General features: G+C 48.7%; 1 protein-coding gene across 4 annotated transcripts in view; it reads right to left on the bottom strand.

The window, feature by feature from the left end:
- Positions 1–13693, bottom strand: part of Cpxm2 (carboxypeptidase X, M14 family member 2) — a 114469-nt gene extending 100776 nt beyond the window's left edge. For 3 of the 4 annotated variants that reach the window (XM_020171805.2, XM_074078130.1, XM_074078129.1), the window contains exons 1-2: positions 13262–13693; positions 2926–3024 (exon numbers count right to left, since the gene is read on the bottom strand). In XM_020171805.2, the coding sequence (XP_020027394.2) occupies positions 2926–3024; positions 13262–13562 (400 nt within the window). In that variant the 5' untranslated portion in view covers positions 13563–13693. The remainder of the gene's footprint in view (positions 1–2925; positions 3025–13261) is intronic. The other variant, XM_074078128.1, reaches the window with a different exon arrangement.
- Between the last annotated feature and the right edge of the window lie 4107 nt (positions 13694–17800).

Raw genomic sequence — 17800 nt, 5'->3', positions numbered from 1 at the left:
CCAGCTCAGCTTCTGGCCAAGTCCCTAGGAGAAGACTTGGGCACACAGACTTAAAGCACAGGCATGTGTGAGAAATACACTCCTGTCTGGCTGCAAAAAAGGGAAGCAGAAGCTAGAAATGGGTGCAGTCATGGTGAAAACTGCCAAACAGGGAACTGCTTTACAACCAAGGCATGGTAAAGGTGTGGGTACATGGTAATTTTGCTGTAACACTCTTTATGGTAGCAAAAGATTGGAAATGACCTCGACATCCATCATCAGGAGGTTGGATGATGAAATGTGCAACTTACAGAACAATATGCAACCTTTGAAAAGAAACAAGGGTATTTTATTCCTATCGTACCAGTCAGCTATTGCTGTGTAACAAAAATCACCAGCTCTCAATGGCACACAGTAAGCATTTCTTTCTCAGGTGAGCTGGTTGGTTCCAGAGTACCTCTTGGACTCACATCTGTTCCACTCACTGCTCAGCAACTTGGGTTTACTTGGAAACAATTAAAGCCTCTTAAACCTTTGGCTCAACACTGGCACATGGTCACTTCTTATTCTATTAGCCTAAGCATGGCACATGGGCAGCCCAGAGTCAAGGGACTTTCGCCTTTTGAGAAAGGAACTAAAAAGTTACATGGCAGAAAGTACAGCTAGAAAGAGATAAAGAAGTAGACCATAATTTAAGCAACCTCTTACACTACTATAGAACAGTATCCAGCATGCATCTGAGACACCCAACATAGCTGACACTGTTGCTTAGTCACATGACATACTGTGAAGTTCCCCAAGGGTGACTTCCACAGCTGAGGCAAGTCCTTTAATGTAATCCTCCCATATAACTCAGTGGGGTTGACATCTGTACTGCCTAACACATTGGACACAACACAGAGGACATCTGTGTGATCTATCGCAGCTCCATCAAGGCCTCCTAGTGTAGCCTAAGGAGATGCTGAGAAGAGCGGACTCCAGGCCCTAACCCTGCCCACCCACAGGTTCCCACCCAACTCCAGGCTTCTTCCTAACTGCTATGCCACCTGTTCAGTGCACACCCTCCACGCCCACTGCTGTTTCTCTCCCTTCCACAGGTGCACATCAGGGACCTCCCAGCTGCCCCTCCCCTCCCAGGCTCTCCTCAGTCCCCTCCTTTAAAAAAATAGAAGAATCTTCACAGGCTAAAGTCACACATAGGAGGTTCAGTGAATCAGAGCTATGACGGCTGCCTTTGAGGTAATGGTCCCATCCTGACAGAGAAATGAGTCTATGTCAGGAAAATAATCCTGAATGGACCAGTGGGGAATGGGGTACTGATGGCCGAAAAGGGGGCAGCTTCAGACTTCTGTGTGTCTGTGTGTGTGTGTCCTTCAAAGTTCTTTCTGAAAATGCCACTCCAAGTTTTTAGTAACTTCCAGTTCTGAGAATGAAAAACTCAGATAATTCAACCCAATCCTTCCTCTCTGAAGCTACTAAAAAATCTGGACAAAATATGTTTTAAAATATGTTTGAAAGCACTTAAGAATTCACAAGACAGTGAAGAGCTACCAGGCCTAATCTGATGACAGCAAGAAGCCAGAGAGCTTCTGAGGCCAGCACTCAAGACGCCTCAGCCCTGTGGCTTCAATGACCCCAAGAAAGAGCTAAAGCTTTACCAGCCCACAAGGTGAAGAGACCTCCCACACCCAGTGAGTGGAGACCCCAAAAGACCACAGAATCAGGTGTATCCCAAAACGCAGCCCAGCATCACACTTTACACTCAACAGACCTTGTCAGCAGTCTGAGTCCTCTCGATGAGCAGGGGTAAGGGTACATGTCTGCTTACTTTAGGATGTAATATCCCTTCCATTTGGTAGGTGCCTGCAGAAGCTCATTATTGTCGCCTTCTGCTTTTATTTTAGGATGCATGTTAGTCATAGCTATGATCTCTTTGATGGTGAGCTCTTGGTTAGAGACAGCCCCAAATCATTACATCGTGCCTAAGGGAACATGCAAATCCCTTTGCGACAATCAAGTTGGTGACACAGTTTATGTGCTCACATGGCAGCTGAAAAAACATGTCCTGTCTCTGGAAATGCAAATTCGTGAAATGCTCTGCTTATTTTAACCAGCCATGTTGCTAAGCAAAATGTCTAGAATCAAAGAATCCTGAGTTCAAATCTCCTGTTTTGCCACTTACAAGCTGCATAACCCCAGGCAAATGATCCATATTACTGAGTCTCATTTTCCTCATCTATAAAATGGATGGAAATAAAATAATAATAATACCCACAATTCAGAGGGGCCCTGGGGGATGTCAAATATTGGGCCAAGTACCTGGCAACAACTTAGGTGCTTAATAAATGGCTATTGCTAATATTAGGCCATCCTGGATTTTGTAATTTAGAGTAATAAAGAGACAATAATAGTGACATCAGAGTTAACAGGAATAATAGCTACAGCTCCTGCAACAAGCTTGTCATTGAGTCTAGAACAGTCTAGACTCAAAGATTGAACATTCTAAGGGCGGTAGTTAGAGGACCGTGACTGAAAGATGTCAGGCCCAGCACTGCAGTATTTTGGAAATAGAAAACTTGATCTTTGACTCCAGAGGTCCTGAATCAGTTTGGGAGAAAGAAACACACACTCAAGGCTGTGGGCAGCCAGCAGGATCCACAAGAAAAGAAATGATGTTTTCTTCAGGGAGCGAGAGCCAGAGGATAGAGACTACAACAAAGGCTCAAGAAATTCAGAAATGACTAGAGCAGATCAATCAGGAAAAATCTGACTGGGGCACCCATGCCCTGAGAGAATGTGAGCTGCCAAGAACGTCCACACCCCCACATGGCCCAGGCAGCCCCTGCACACGGACACCTGTGGTTGGGCAGCCACGCCAGGGGCCTGTGGTTGCCACAGACAGGTGACAGAACTGGGGCACCAGGGCTCTCCAAGAGCCTCACTTACTCTCTCTGACATCTTCACGGGCCACTGGAATGCTGGGATAATCGCTGGCAGTCTTCTCAGGACTCTTGCTCCTCCTGCCTTTTCTCTTGCTACTTTTAGCTAAAAAAGAGAAAGAAAAATATGCCTTCACTTCTGCACGTCAGAGCCACCTCAGGATGTGAGAACACACGGTTCTCTCCCGCACAGAGCTGTCCCCGGCCCTGCTCCTCCGCCCCCAAAGATGGTGTCTTGGACTCTGAAGTGTCTCCAGCTAAAGCACAGGGAGCTTGAAAAATAATCACTTGTGATTTAAAAAAAAAAGTGTTTACCTAAAAGTTGTTACTATAACAAGACTGCAAAATGCTTTTGATCCTCCCTGAGCCCAAAGACATTACACATAACTGATGGACTAGAAGTAGAAGCCTGGACTGTAGGTTCCAGAGCTGCCATTTTCCCTCATGCTGGGCTTCTCCCACCTAATCTCTCCAAGGCCCTGGCTTGGGGACCTGGGAGTGATGATGCCACCACCAACTGGGGAGACTCCTTTTCATGGCCTGGGAAGCCTGCCAGGCGCCTGCTGACTCTTGCAGCTTCTCCTCAACACTACAGCTCCCTCTCTGCTCTACCATCACAGGCCTTGCAGCCTTCAGTTCTGCTTCCTTCCCACCAGAACTTTGTATATGCTGTTCCTCCTCTTGGCGCATCCTTCCCTTCACTCTGGAGCTAATTAGCTCCTGTCCCCCTTGCAAATCTCCGTTATGGCTCTCTCCTTAAGCTGGATTTCCTGACCTCCTCTTCACAACTGAATCCTCCTTTAGTGGGCTCTGATAGCACCTGTCCAGGGTCAAGTTGCTTCTAAGCAGAGAAGCAACTCTGCAGGGGGTTGGTTGCATATGATGTACTGGGGAGAAATGGAGGGAGAGAAGCAGGACCAGATCAGGGAAGGAACTAAGCAAGACTGTGGTCTCAGCTTGAGTATGGGCTCAGCTCAGCGCCCGGGAGCTCAGGAATTGCACACAGAACGCTCGTGCCTGAGATAGTTAGTCTCTGGCTACAGACTGATCAACTGGGTAGTGGGAGATACCACCTTCCAACAGCACTTCTCCAAAAAAGGAAAGAACTGTAAGCCAACTGCAGCCCAGATTCCTGGCAACTGGGGGATGGATCACCTGCTGGGAAAGAAGACCTGAGTGCATCACAGCCTTCACTGCAGCTCTGCACACCTGTCCAATGTACATCATGGTGCAGCATAACCAGTGTAAAGTGTCTGCTTTAGAAGTTGGGGATTGCATCCCAGCTCTGCTCACTGCTCTATCACTGTACATAACATGATGCAAGGAGAGGATGAGAGGATGGGTGGATGCATGGATGGATGGATGAACCAAGTCAGCAAATAACCAAATGGATAAAAACCAGAAAAGGGCACATTTGTGGAGAGAGAGACTTAAAGATTAAGAGGCTATTACTTTAAAGAGACATTAAAATTCAAGTGGAGAACTGGGAATCGGTGGCTCATGACTGTAATTCTAGTTACTTCAGAGGCTAAAATTGGGATTGTGGTTCGAGGCCAATAAAAAAGTAAATAAATGGAAAAAAACATGGGCGTGGTGATACACCCCCATCACTTCAGCTACAGTGGGAAATGTAAGATAAGGATCGAGTCCACGCTGGCCTAGACAAAAAGCAAGACTCTCTCTCCAGAATAACCAGAGCAAAAAGGGCTGGGGACATGGCTCAAGCTGAACAGCACCTGCCTAGCAAGTGTAAAGCCCTGAGTTCAAACTCCAGTACCACCAAAATAAAAAATAAAAAGAAGTTGAAATATCAAAAACAGCTGGTGCTTGTGCCCATGAATGAAACCACTTCTGATCATTTAACAGTCACTCCCTCCCCTGCAAAAAAGAGCACTTATTAAGAAAGCCCTAAATCTTCAAAAAACTCAAGGAGTATTTTGGGAAATTCCCTTTTAGTTACATTCTTTGGCAATGCATGCTGGGAACATCTCTCATTTTTCATGTAAGTTGAAAAATATTACAAAATTAAAGTGTCCACATTAAGGTCTAGAAGTCAATAAACTGGAACTTTCATAAAGCCCAGAAGAGGACTGATGTGGAGACCTGGTCACTTCAACACCTGCTCAGTGCCACCTCAGCACTGGTCCTAATTCTGTGGGTGGAATGTCCTGGCTGGTCACCATCAAAGATGGCCACTTGTGGAAAAGCCTGACTAAGAATCTGCAAAGACCTGGGTTGTTCAGCAATATTGGTAGCCTAAGTGTTGATGCTGGGTCTCATTTGGCAGAAAAATAAGACATGTTACAAAAAAACCAAAACTTTTATAAAATATGTGTGGAAAAAGCCAATGTTCTGGGAAGAATGTTCCATTTCAGCCCATCCTGGAAGTCTGTGCTCACTGCAAGCCTTCTCCCAGCAGGGGCAACCTCCCTGGACCCCCTTCCTGGGACAAATGCAGCAAGTGAGCAGCAAGGAGGTGTCTCAGTTAATGCCCCAACCCGGCAAGGAGTCAAACCAGCCTGCTCAGCTCTGAAAAGTCAATAAAGGCCCATGTGTTCAATGCTCCAGGTGGATCAGCACACATGGAACAGAGAGTCCCCAAAGGGAGTGGCATATAGCCCCACATTCACAGGCATGAGCCCAGTCATCTTTGGTGGGGCAGAGGGAGGCAGTGGTTAGGAGCACCCACCCAAGGGCCTGGCTCCAGCCTGGGGTCCCTGAACCACCAGAGTATCCTGGGTGATCAGCTTCACCTCCCTCCCTCACTCCCTCTTCAGAAGAAGACAACAAAGCCTGTCACACAGGAAGCTGGAGTGATGACACAAAATGACATACGAGGTACTCCAGAATGGCCTGACCTTCAGTCACCCCTGATCAAAAAATGGCTTTTCTCTATCAATCCTATCATCAACCCCACGTCACAAAGTACTATTCCAGTAGCTAACAGCTACTATGCAGAGTGCTTCACCATTTACAAGGCATTCTTGCATAGACTGCAACTTCGACCTTGACAAAGACCCATGTAGGAAAGGAACAGCATTTTACAGATGGGGACAGTAAGGTCCAGAGTAAGGAAGGCAATGCCCAAAATCACTGACAGAGCCAGGAGGTGACAGAGCTGGAGGCTGACTCCAAATCTGAGCCCTCCCCAGCTGGTACAGAGGCCTCTTCCATAGCCCCTTCCTCTATTATAACAAGAAAGGCAACATATGGTCGGTACAGATGAAAGAAGACAGAGAAGTGGAAATAGTGTTCAGAGAAGGAACCAGAACCAAATCAACATCCCTATCTGGGCAGCATGACAAAACAGAATTCCTTAAAAGTAGCACACTGAACTGCCAGTGGCCACATGTTCTATTCTGGTCTATGGTGACAAATATAATTCCTCCGGGTTAATAGAAAACTATTTTCCCCTCTCTATACAAGGAGCTTACAGTAGCAACCCCTCACACCACCCCCACCAACTGAAAACTGACTTGCTTTGCTGCAGCTTTCATTTCCCCCGGAAATTCCAGTCACCAGAGCTCTGCACTCCCTCTGAAGGAGGAACCTGGACCAGCACTCTCATGGCCCTTGCCTATTTCTTGGGAAAGAACCCACTTAGGAGGAAAAAGCCACCAAATGGAGTTCTTGGGGCTCCCCAGAAATGCAACCTAATGGCCTCTCCCCAGAAATGTAGCTTCAAGGGCTCAGCACAGACAATAATTACCACTTTCTAATTTAGCACAAACAGGCAGACCTGCAAAGAACCTCAATGGTGAGAGCCAGGAGGACATCACAGATGGACATGAAAAGTCAAAACAATAGTAGTTTGAAATTCCTGCTCCATGCAGATGTGAGCAGAAAAGGGGCCAGGACATGGGGAAAAACAACTTGTGCCCTTAACCGGTTCTGAGGATGGGCAGCTCCCAGAGCACATAAGAAACAAGAACCCCAGGGGGACCAGCTAAATGATACACTGACTTCCAGTCACTGGTGACCACCGTGGTCTGATGCAAAGGGGAGGCTAAAGAATGGACAGGGGGCACTAGTATAACTAGTGGACAGACCAAAATCAATCCATCCACAATCCCCACCCACCCCTCTCTATTTGTCCCTCTCTGCTGAATCTTCCCTGGGAAACTGGCCACGTCAGCCCCTCCCACTCTGTACCAGCCTTTCACACAGAAAACTTGGTTTTCATCAGATAGGGGCATGGAGTACAGGGGTCAGCTGGTGCCACAGTGCCATTCTCTCTGCATCAGCAGCCGCCCACCTGACTCAACCAGATGGTCCTTGGCCTTTAAGGAGATACCTAGGTAACAGCAACAGATGGGCAGAGCAGGCAAGTACAGGAACTTGCAGGGCTGTGCAGGCTGCCCCTGGTGCCTGCCTGTCTGGGTTCCATTCTGCCTAGCACACAGCCTGAGACAAGAAGGCCTGGATCGCAGACCTGCACCTGGGAGCTGATTTCATGCAGCACTAGTGAAAGGCTAGAAGGGGGGAAAGGAAATGCCAATAACCCACGTGTGTTGCCTGGCAGGACCAACAGGACACAACCTGGCCGGGGACTCAAGAAACAGATGAGAGGTGCCATCGATCTTGCCTCCAGAGCCTGTGAGGTGGATGCTGACCCATTCAGCCCCACACCCCCTCAGGAAGTGTGAGGTATTACTGTCTGAACACCACAGGGAGGAATCAAGGCTTGGAGACGTCATACAAACCATAAATGGTAGAGCCAGACTTGGACCCTAGACATCTCCAAATCCTGAACAAATTTACCTTGAAGCAGGTATTCCACTCAAGTCTGTGCCATCAGAGCCTCAGATGAACATCTGCAGGTGTTCTGCATATGCCAACCATCCCATGACCCCTGATGAGTAGCCAGATGGCTGCCAGCCAAATGGAGACACACCCAGTCAAAGAAACTCTAATTCATGGGGTTCATGACCTCAGAGTGGCAGCTGCAGGGCAGGGATCTGAGGGGATCACAGAGGGCAAAGCCTGTCATTGCTGGCCATGATGAATCTGAGTACTCAGCTCCTCAGTCCCTCAGGGACATCCAGAAGAGGCACCACCTCAAAATCCAGGCTCCAGGGGCCTGGCTGCCTTTGTCCCCACCCTGAAGTCACTGGCCAGTTTGAGATCTGGTAGTCACAGACACTAGGGTACCTGGGGAAACACAGTGGCTATTTTTATGAAGCTGGCATGCAAGCCAGCTTCCCCAACCTTGGAAGGTCCCCACCCTTTATTATCCAGGCAGAAGCCTTGGTTTCTGGAACCATGGGCACAGGCAGGAGGGAAAGTGCCAGCACTGAGTTGACTTTGGAAAGCATTCTGGAAAGGGCGGTGGTGCCTTAGAAAGCTGATGCGTTTTTATAATGCATCCTTTCCCTTGGCGCCTTGTGGGGAATTGACCTGGAGGACACACTCGGATTTAACTCTTAAGCAAGCATGTAATCTTTTGCTAAGCTTTATTCTTTATTGAGGTGTGCTACTAGCATGATGTTAGGTTTTTAAAATACATATTGAAATATTTGCAAACACATTCTCCTAATCCTCACACTCCAGCTTTGCCCAAGAGAAGACATTTTCATCCAAAGGCCAAACTGCACGGCACCCAGAAAGAGATGAAGCTAAGTGTAAAAGGGAAGTCCTTTCCACCAGCTGGCTGCAGTTGCACAGAAAGGGCTTTGTTTACAGCCAGATATGCTCAAATTCAACTTTGATTATCCCTCTCCATGTCTGGGGCACAACACAGCACAAAATGCAAACAGGACAATTCTGGGCACAGACATACAAACAAATTTGGCTTACTGCCCACTCTGCAAAGTCCACAAACTCAGGACTGTGGTCTTCATGTGGAGGGTTTGCATATTCCAACACTGGTGTGTTCTCGCCAGAGCTTAAAGAAAACTGCCTACAAAGAAACAAGCAGGAACCCAAATGAAAAGCTTCCTATCTGAACCAGCTTCTAAGCCCAGGAGCAATGGAGAGAGGAGGAAAAAAGTCTTCGCATCACTTTTTCAGAGCCTTGTTTATTATTTTGTTTGTTTCTTGCTGCCAAGTGGGAGGGGAAGTGTAGATGAATTATGTAAGTATGATTTACCACCCTGATCCATTTTATTCTCTAAAAAGAGTATGGCCACAACCCAAAGTTGCAAATTTGGAGGTGTCATGCAAAGTAAGCTCTTCCCAAATCTACTAACAGGACCCCCATGGGACCGCTTTCCTCATAATGAAAACTGGGGACCTGAGACTCACTCCCAGAACCCCAAACGATTCCAGCTGCAGAGATCTGGAAACTGTGGAATTCAACTAGAAACAGCTGGATAAATAGAATTAGAAGCAGGTTGTCAAGTCTGCTTGAGGAAAAACATTTTAGCAATCAGCACTGTCCCTCCCTCGAGGTGGGCAGAGCCCATCTGTCCAAGGGTGTAGCAGAGGCTGGGCAGCCAGCTTCAGAATCTTGCTGTGGACAGGAATTTGCACTCAGTGACCAATTAGGCTCTTCAAGGTCTAAAATTCTGGGATGACTTTATCTTCACAAGGGGGCCTTCAAAACTCCTTACACCAAAGTCCCTGGAACTTCAGATCCCACAGTTCCATATCCGATGGGCACACACACACACACACAGGGCATGGAAAAACTAGTGAAATGTGAATAACACTGAAATCTAGTTAGTAGTACTTACAACTGTCAATTTCCTGGTTTGAAGACATGTTTCTGGTTGTGACAACTCAGGGGAAGATGTCACTGGCATCCAGCGGTTCAAGGCCAGGGATGCTACTCAACATTCTACAACACACGGACCACCAGCCCCTCCATACACACCCACAATTGGTCCAAGATGCTAAGAAACCTGAGAAACCCTGCACTACAGTTATCTAAGATTTATCCTCAGAGGAAGTTTGGCAGGGAGGTGTACATGAGAACTCACCATACTATTTTTGCAATTTACCATTCAATTTACTAATTATTCTAAACTAAAAACTTAAGTAATGGTTTTATAGACTCCATTCCATTCAGTATATTGCAGTATAGGTGGAGTATCCCTTATTCAAAATGCTTGGGACCAGAAGTGTTCCAGATTTTGAAGGTTTTCAATTTTTGGAATATTTGCTTATTCATGAGGTACCTTAGGGATGGGATTCAAATCTAAATATGCAATTAATTTATGTTTCACATATACCTTCTACATATAGCCTGAAAATAATTTTACAGAATATTTTTTAATAACTTTCCACATGTATAATTTTATACTTGAAACATGAGGAAATTCCCACTGGTAGTGTCTGATGCTCAAAGCTTTCAGGTTTTGGATTTTCAGATTCGGCAAGCTCACCCTGTACTCTCAATTGGGATTCAGTTCTCTGAGCCACCTCCAGGGATGTCAGCATATGACATCTATGGGGTTATTTCCATAGTGACCAAGGATCAAAGCCAAAACCCCACACCAAGACCAAACCCCCAATGACCTTGGCTTCAAACTCCTTGCTCCAACCTATCAGGATCCAGGCAAACTCCCTCCTACAGCCCACTGCACACAACTGTCCAGCTCATCTTCCATTGAGTCCAACAGTTGTGCTGCCAAGGGCTACCTGGAAAATGCCTCATCGTCTGAAAAGACGAGGTGCGTGTCAGGTGTTTACTTCAGCTGTATGTGCTGTTACACTCTTTTTCCCCTCTTAGTCTCATCCCTCTATGCCAAGCCAGGGCTGGGTACCTGGCATACAATATCCACCCAGTAAAGAAAATTCCAGAAGTTTCCATTTAACTCCCCAGGCTTGAGCCCTGTGCTCCTTCCTCTGACAGTACCTTCCTAAGATAAAATGTCAAGCTGCTGACAAAACAGCCCACCATAGAGATGAATGCTTCTATTACATCCCACTTGAAGTGGGAAGTATTCATTTTCTCCTAGTGCAATTTAGTTCTCCAAAACCACCGACTCCTCTCACCAAAGTCATTCTTAAACCAGTCTCCCCCACTACTTGTGGTCCAGGGTGGAATGTTCTACTGACCAAACATACACACACACACATACACACCCCAAGCATTAGTTAAAGGTATGAGATAAATGACACACTTGGCTTATCCTACTTGGGGAAACTAAAAAGCCACACATAACTCATTAAAAAGAAGGCTAAAATACAGCAAGCTTCGAAGCAGCTCCCCAGCAGGCCTCTGAGCCAGTCAGGATGTTTTCCTCTTGGGGATGGGATCCAGGTGGGTGCCAGAAGCTCACTTCCTGCAGGGGCAGAGGCTGACTACTCAGCAAGAATAAACAGCCTCCTGCCCTACCACAAATCTCTGGCTGCAAGACGGCTTTCCAAAAGCAAATGACCTTTTCCTTACGAATCATTGCTGTATCCTGACTACTTCTTCAGCGACCCCATTCCAAAGTTGGCGAGGTGATGATATTCAACAGACGAGGGACAGCCACCTCCCCAACTGTAACTTCTGAGTCCACAGATACATTAGCCAGGACGGACTGTGTCTTTCCAAACTGTTGTCTATTAGGAAAGAATAGATGTCTGGGAATGATGTCTGGTCACCAGTGACAGTCCCCAAATGATAAAGGTGCTCACTAGTCAGGCCTCAAGCATCTCCTCTCCTGGGAAGTACTGTCCTTGACACACCGCACTTCTGTGAAACCCTCAGCACCTGTGATTATGCTCTCAAAGTCCCCCAACTTCTGTGAGGTCCATGAGGGCAGAGGCCAGGCTACACTGTGCTCCCTGTCTTAGGGCCTCCCCCAGCACCTGTGCTGGGCAGGTTCCCGGGAACCATCTACGGAGCAAATGAAAGGCTCCACAGAGCACAGCAGAAAGTTTGGGGCAAACTGGAAGCTGCTGTTGAAAGGCATTTGCAGAAGTGGACACAGTGCAGTGGCAGATGCTGCTTTTCCTATCTTCAGGTGAAGAAACTGAGGCTCAGAAAGTGGAGGCAGGAGTCCCAAAAGTGGCGAGTCCTAGACCTTGCTGGTAAGCAACCTGTGGCTTCTTCCACTGCTCCCCTGTCGCTACCCCGCCAGGGACTACCAGAACCCAGCATATGTTTCCCCACCACCATCCTACTGCACTGAACTCATAGCAAATTTTTTTTAAATGCATATGGATTTCATTCAAACTACCAAAGCAAAGAGGCCTTGAGTTAACAAGCACACAAGAAGGGCTTCCAAATGTCCCAAGTCAGCAAGTGACATGGAGCAAGTTACTTTCTCATCTGTTAAAAAACAAGGTCCCCACTCTTCACAGCCACAGAAAGAACTATATGAGACAGGTGTGCACAAGACTCATACTAGGGTCACAGTGAACATTCTACACGTGCAACTGTCTCCATTCCTATCCCTGTGATCAAAGCACTGTGGCTCTTCTAATTCCCATAACTCCCTGAGAAATACCACGAAGTCTGGATGGTGCTGTTGAGGATCACACAACTCACAGAAACGCTGCCTGTGAAACACAGCAGGGCAAACTCCACCACTCCCCTGCCACCCTCACTGCTGATTTTCAGGAGCGGTTTAGCCAAACCAAGACCATTTCTGAGCCCAGAGCTCTACGACCTGGCACATGGCTCCTCTCAGGGAAGCACACTGCAAGGCCAGTGACTTTGGCCATGATCTTCTCACTTCCCTTTGTTGAAACACTAGGACAGCAGCCCCTGCGATTGAGCAAAGACCATTTGGAACAATTAAGAAAAATTCCCACTTCACAAGGTGTGTGATAAATCAAGTGGAAGTCATTTCCCCAAGGCAGGGCTGGCAGAAACTGAGGATGGACTTGAGAAGGCTGTGAAGAATGGGTAGGAAAATGGAGCACCCCAGGATGCGAGCCACCACAGAACTTTCCAGGTCTCCTGCAGCCTACCCTCTCCAAGGAGGCAGAATCACGGCTACAGCAAACACCCTTGTGCTCCTAAGGCACCAAGTCTCCAGCTCAGGCTGTACCATCCTGTGCATAAAGAGGATTCAAGGGACCCACTGATAGTGGGTCCAGAGAGCTGAGAGGTGACACTGGCTGGGTAAAGACTGTTCCCAGAAGGCCACCTGCCAAATAGGAAATTCACACTCAAGAAAGCTGCCTCTGAAGGTCCTTCGCCCAGGGAATGCCAAGTGTGAAGCAGGAGGGGACCAACTCCCCAGGCAGCTTCCTACACTCACTCGCTGGCCTCTACCTGAAGGGACAGAGCAGGAATGGGGGATTGCAGCTAGGTTCCAGGGAGGGCAGGTCTGTTGGGAAGTGCGCGCAGAGCGGGAAGTTGGCAGGATGCGCTCATCACCGAGACAGACCACGAAGCCAGCTGTCCCCTGGAGACGCGTGATCACGGGCGCCCCCTCGGGCCGCCCAGCGCAGAAAGTTACCTGGTGGAGGCGTCTCCGTAGCCAACTTCTCCCTCTTGGGAGCTTTCTTGGGCTTGGTTTTCTTGGGTGGCCTGGGCTCTGGTGGGCTTGGTTCCCTCTCCTCCCGGAGCCCCTCGGGCAGCGATGGCGAGAAGGGCACGGGCTCTGGCTCTCGACGCTCATGGTTGGGCTCTCGGCTCCACAGCTCCTGCACATAAAAGTTGGGGTCTTCGAGGGCTGTCCCCTGGGCGGCGACCCCAGCCAAGGCCACAGCTAGGAGTGCCAGGGCCAGCGCCGGCCAGGCGGCCCCCTGGCGGGCCATGCCTGCTCCTCCCCGCGCCCTGGGCAGGGTCACGGTCACAGTCACCGCGAGCGCCGGGCGGGCTGCGGACGCCGACCGCGGCACCGGGCAGGGGCGCGGACACTGCAGCTGGGCACGGGGCGCGGAGGCGGCGACCGCGGCGTGTGTGACCCGCGGCCGGGCGGGGCGGGGCTGGGCTGGGCTGGGCGGGCGCGGGGCGGTGGGGGCGCAGAGGCAGGGGCCGGCCCCGCCCTCCTTCCCCTCCCTCCCCTCCCTCCCCTCCCTCCTTCCCTCCGGGCCTGCAGACCCGAGGCCCTCCTCCAGGCAGGTGTTGGAGCCCTTCACCCTGGGACTGTCCCTCTCCTCCCCTTGCCTAGAGTTGGCCAGTGCGCTACTCTGCAGAGCGCCCCTGTCCCCAGACACATAGGAAGTTCCGGCCTTAGAAGGAAACTTTGAGGCCGTCTTTTCCACTGCTTCCTTTTGCAGGTGGACAAACTTGGACCCGCGAGGAGAAAAGACTGACCCAAGATGGTAAGGCAAATAGAGTCAGAACACTGATCTCCCGCCCCAAACCAGATAGAGGCATTTCTTGGCCAGGATCTTGGTTCACCTACTGTGAATGAGGGATCCCTGATGTCCCAGGGTCTCCTGGGGAAAGGTCTAGTGGCCTGAATGACCCTGTTCCCTTCTCTCTGAGACAGTGATTCTCAGAATTACTGAAAATCACTGAAGGGCCACCATCCTGCCAGTCATTTGGCTCTGGCAGAGGTCAGGCTTGCCCCAAGGGACATGTGAGTCCCTTCCCTTTGAGCAAGTGCCTCCACCTTGGACAACTTTGTGTTGGTTTTTTTCTGATGTGGAGAAGAAGCCAGGAGCCCATGGCTTCTACTTTCCAGGCTGAGATGTTGGAGAACCACGGGCTGTCTGAGATTCTACTGCTCTAGTGACAAATTATGGCAAACTTAGTGGCTTAAAGCACCACTGGCATCTTACCTCATAACTGCAGATCTGACTCAGGCTGTAGTCAAGGTGTTGAGGGTTGGTTGGAGGGGGACGCTACTCAGGGAGCTCTCTGGAGGAGAATCTGCTTCCACACCCACTCAGGACCAGACCACCATCCTGTTTGCTTAGGGGCTGTCACCTGAGGCCAGACTTTGCTGCTGCTCGCTACTGCCTCCCCTTTCCTGCTTTCCATGGCTCCTGGGGGCTTGGCTCTCTCCTTGAATATGACCCTGTGTAGTAAAGCCAGTACTGGCACATCAAGCCCACACCACAGCTTCAAAGCTTCCCTTTCTGCCACATCTTCCCTCCTTCTAGATGGAGAAAGTTCTCCACTTTTAAGGGCTCATATGATCAGAGGGGCCACTCAGCTAATCTATGACCATCTCCTCTCCAGAGGTGATAACCATAATCAATCAGCACTGTCCACTTTGCCTTGGAGCTTGTTCACAGGTTCTAAGAGTTCCAATACAGGTGTCTTTGGGGACCATGATACCTATCACAAGGGCAATGGACCCTCAAACCTTGGGTGGGTCTGTCCCTGTGAGCCTGAGATGTGATCCCAGGATGCCACTGGGATCACGGGGCATGAGAGAAAGGCCTCTCCGTTTGCCTGAGAGTGGAGGAATCACACTTCTGAGCCCCCAGAGTGTCCAGGCTTGGTCCAGGACAGCTGCCATTCTCTGCCTTGGTCTCCCCCAATTGCCACTTCAATTTCCCTCACTGTCCCAAGCCAGGCCATCCTTTGGATTACAGTCTTTGATTTGAGGGCTCTCAAATCAAAGCAGAATGTCCACAGTGTCAAAGGAGGCTGCAGGCTGAGACAGGGCTGGGTGTGGGAGGACCTGGCTATCAAACTCTCAAGACATTCCACAACCCAGATCCAGCACAGGCCTCCAGAGACAGAGGAGAGCATCTTCCCCTTCCCAGGCACAAGCAGACCTAGGTTGGGCTGGATCCCATCCACCCACCTCTGTGATGTGTCCCCAGAGCTTACTCCAGGTGCTGTTTTATCTGAAGCCAGCCATTCCAGACAAGATGGGCTGTGCAGGGACTTCTATGGCACAGCAGAAAGAAGCTCCAGCAGTGAGCCACCCTCCCTGAGGGCCTAGCTAGCTGGAGGAAGCTTAGCAAAGGCTTGCCTGGCATCCTGGCCAGATGGGGCTGCAGAGACTGCCTAGGCCAAGTGTGGGCCTTGCACCACCTCCTCAGAGCCCCATGATCTTGCTAACTGTGCAGACAGACATCAGGCCCACCCAGACCTGCAGAGCCACCTAAGAGATGGGCTCCAGCACCAACCTGTCTAGGAAGCTCTTCAAATAATTCTAATAAAAACTAAATTAAGAACTACACTTCCCTCCCATTCTACAAAAGACACTGAGACCAAACTCACAACCACCACCACCACTACCCCCAACACACAGCAAACTAATGACGGTCAGGACTAACCCTGATTCATCTAGTAGTTTACAGAAAAATTAATTCTGGAAAGCCCAAACCCATAAGTTCTATGGGTACTGGAATTTGAACTCAGAAACTTGCACTTGCTAGACAAGCACTCTACAACTTGAGCCATGTCTCCAGTCCTTTTTGCTTTAGTTATTTTTCAGATAGGGTCTCACATTTTTCCCTGGAGCTGGCCTCAGAGGTGATTTTCCTACCTTGCCTTTCTGTAGATGGGATTATACCGTGGCCAGCCGTTGTATGTTCTGAAAGCATTTTACTTCTTTCCTGGCACCTCCAAAGTAAATAACAGAACATACACCTGCACTGTAGCATCTGGGAAGCATCCAGAGACTGCCCCACCCAAATGTGACTCTCAACACATCCTTGGAGTCAGGAAAGGAGTCTGACTTGTCACTGCTTTCTCTGCTAATGCTTGCTTGTTTGTTTTCCCTGGAGAGGCACATAATTAAAGCAAGCAGAACAAACAGAACATGAGTGGATTGCAGGCTGCCAATTCTCCAGCGCTGCAGGAGGCCCTTTGTCTCCCCCCCTCCTGGGGAGGTTGCTCCCCTGGAAATTTGTGGCATGCAGTCAAAGCTCATAAAGTGTATGAAGATAGGGTGACAAAACTGAGCTCATTCTCTTGGTCTCCAAACCTCTTCTTGCTTGCCAATTCCTTCTTACCTTCCTGGAAGCATTGGTGCATTCTTCAGTTCCCTGATGAAGCCTTCTCAATCCCTCCTTTAGCTTCTGGGATCACTGACATGTCAGAAAAGCCCCAGCGCCTCTTATGGAACATCATTAGAGGAGCTCTCATCTTCCTCCTCTGCCCCCACTGCCATTCTCGTGAATCAACAAGCCAGGTTATTGGAATACTTGCTCAAAGCAGGTCTTCCTGCTCTCTGACCTGCAGTCCACCCTGCAGTCAAAGCTCCCAGTTGGTACAATGTTGCTCCCCCAGTGAGGAACCCCCCTAATTTCTCCACAAGATTCCAGGCTCACCTATTCAACCAAACTTAGTTCTCTGTGCTCACCAATGGGCGACCATGGCCAGGAATGCTCTTCATGGTCTCTGGGACAGCATTTATAAGCTCTTTATAAACTAGTCTACTAATTTTACAGAGAAACCAACAAAGTGCAAAAAAGACAGGAAATCCTTGATGCATGACTAACTTTGGCCAAGGTCTTTCATGGCAAGAGTGCCTCTTTCTGGGATCATTTTGTTCTTACCTAATAACGAGTCTATTTAACTTTGGTCTGGGACCTGTAACAAAGGATTATGAACATCTCTCCAGAGTGTATGTGGAGCTTGGTAAAGTGCAGAATCTTCTTGGATAATACCCATACTCTAAGACCAGACTCTCCAGCTGGGGCAGCCACTGGACAAATAGGGAAACCAAGATGGCAGCTCAGATCCCTCCTGGTTTCTCAGTTTGCTTCACTTGAGAATCTGTTACTGCATTTCTGTTAAGCAAGGTAAGCCAATGTTTGTTCGTTCGTCCTTTAGATTCAGGACGCTGTTATACAACATAAATCTGCACTTGTCAAATAACCCTCACACACCTAATAATTGTTCAAATATTTATGAGCTCCATGGAGGATTTACATTAAACTGCTTGACAAGGAGTAAGAGACCATGCAAGTCCAGGGAACACTGTTGAAACAAATATTGTCAACACATCAGTACTTTCATAGCATTTTTCATAACGGACTTTCACACCTGCTCATTTCCATAATTATCCCTGAGACTTTTACACTTTCAGAGAGAGAATGAAAATGGGATTTTTTGAAAGATCAGTAATTTGAAAAATTAG

This window comes from Castor canadensis, chromosome 7, assembly GCF_047511655.1.
Source record: "Castor canadensis chromosome 7, mCasCan1.hap1v2, whole genome shotgun sequence".
Classification (NCBI taxonomy): Eukaryota; Metazoa; Chordata; class Mammalia; order Rodentia; family Castoridae; genus Castor; species Castor canadensis.
The sequence above is the reverse complement of the archived record's forward strand: the minus strand, read 5'-3'. Positions and strand labels throughout refer to the sequence as shown.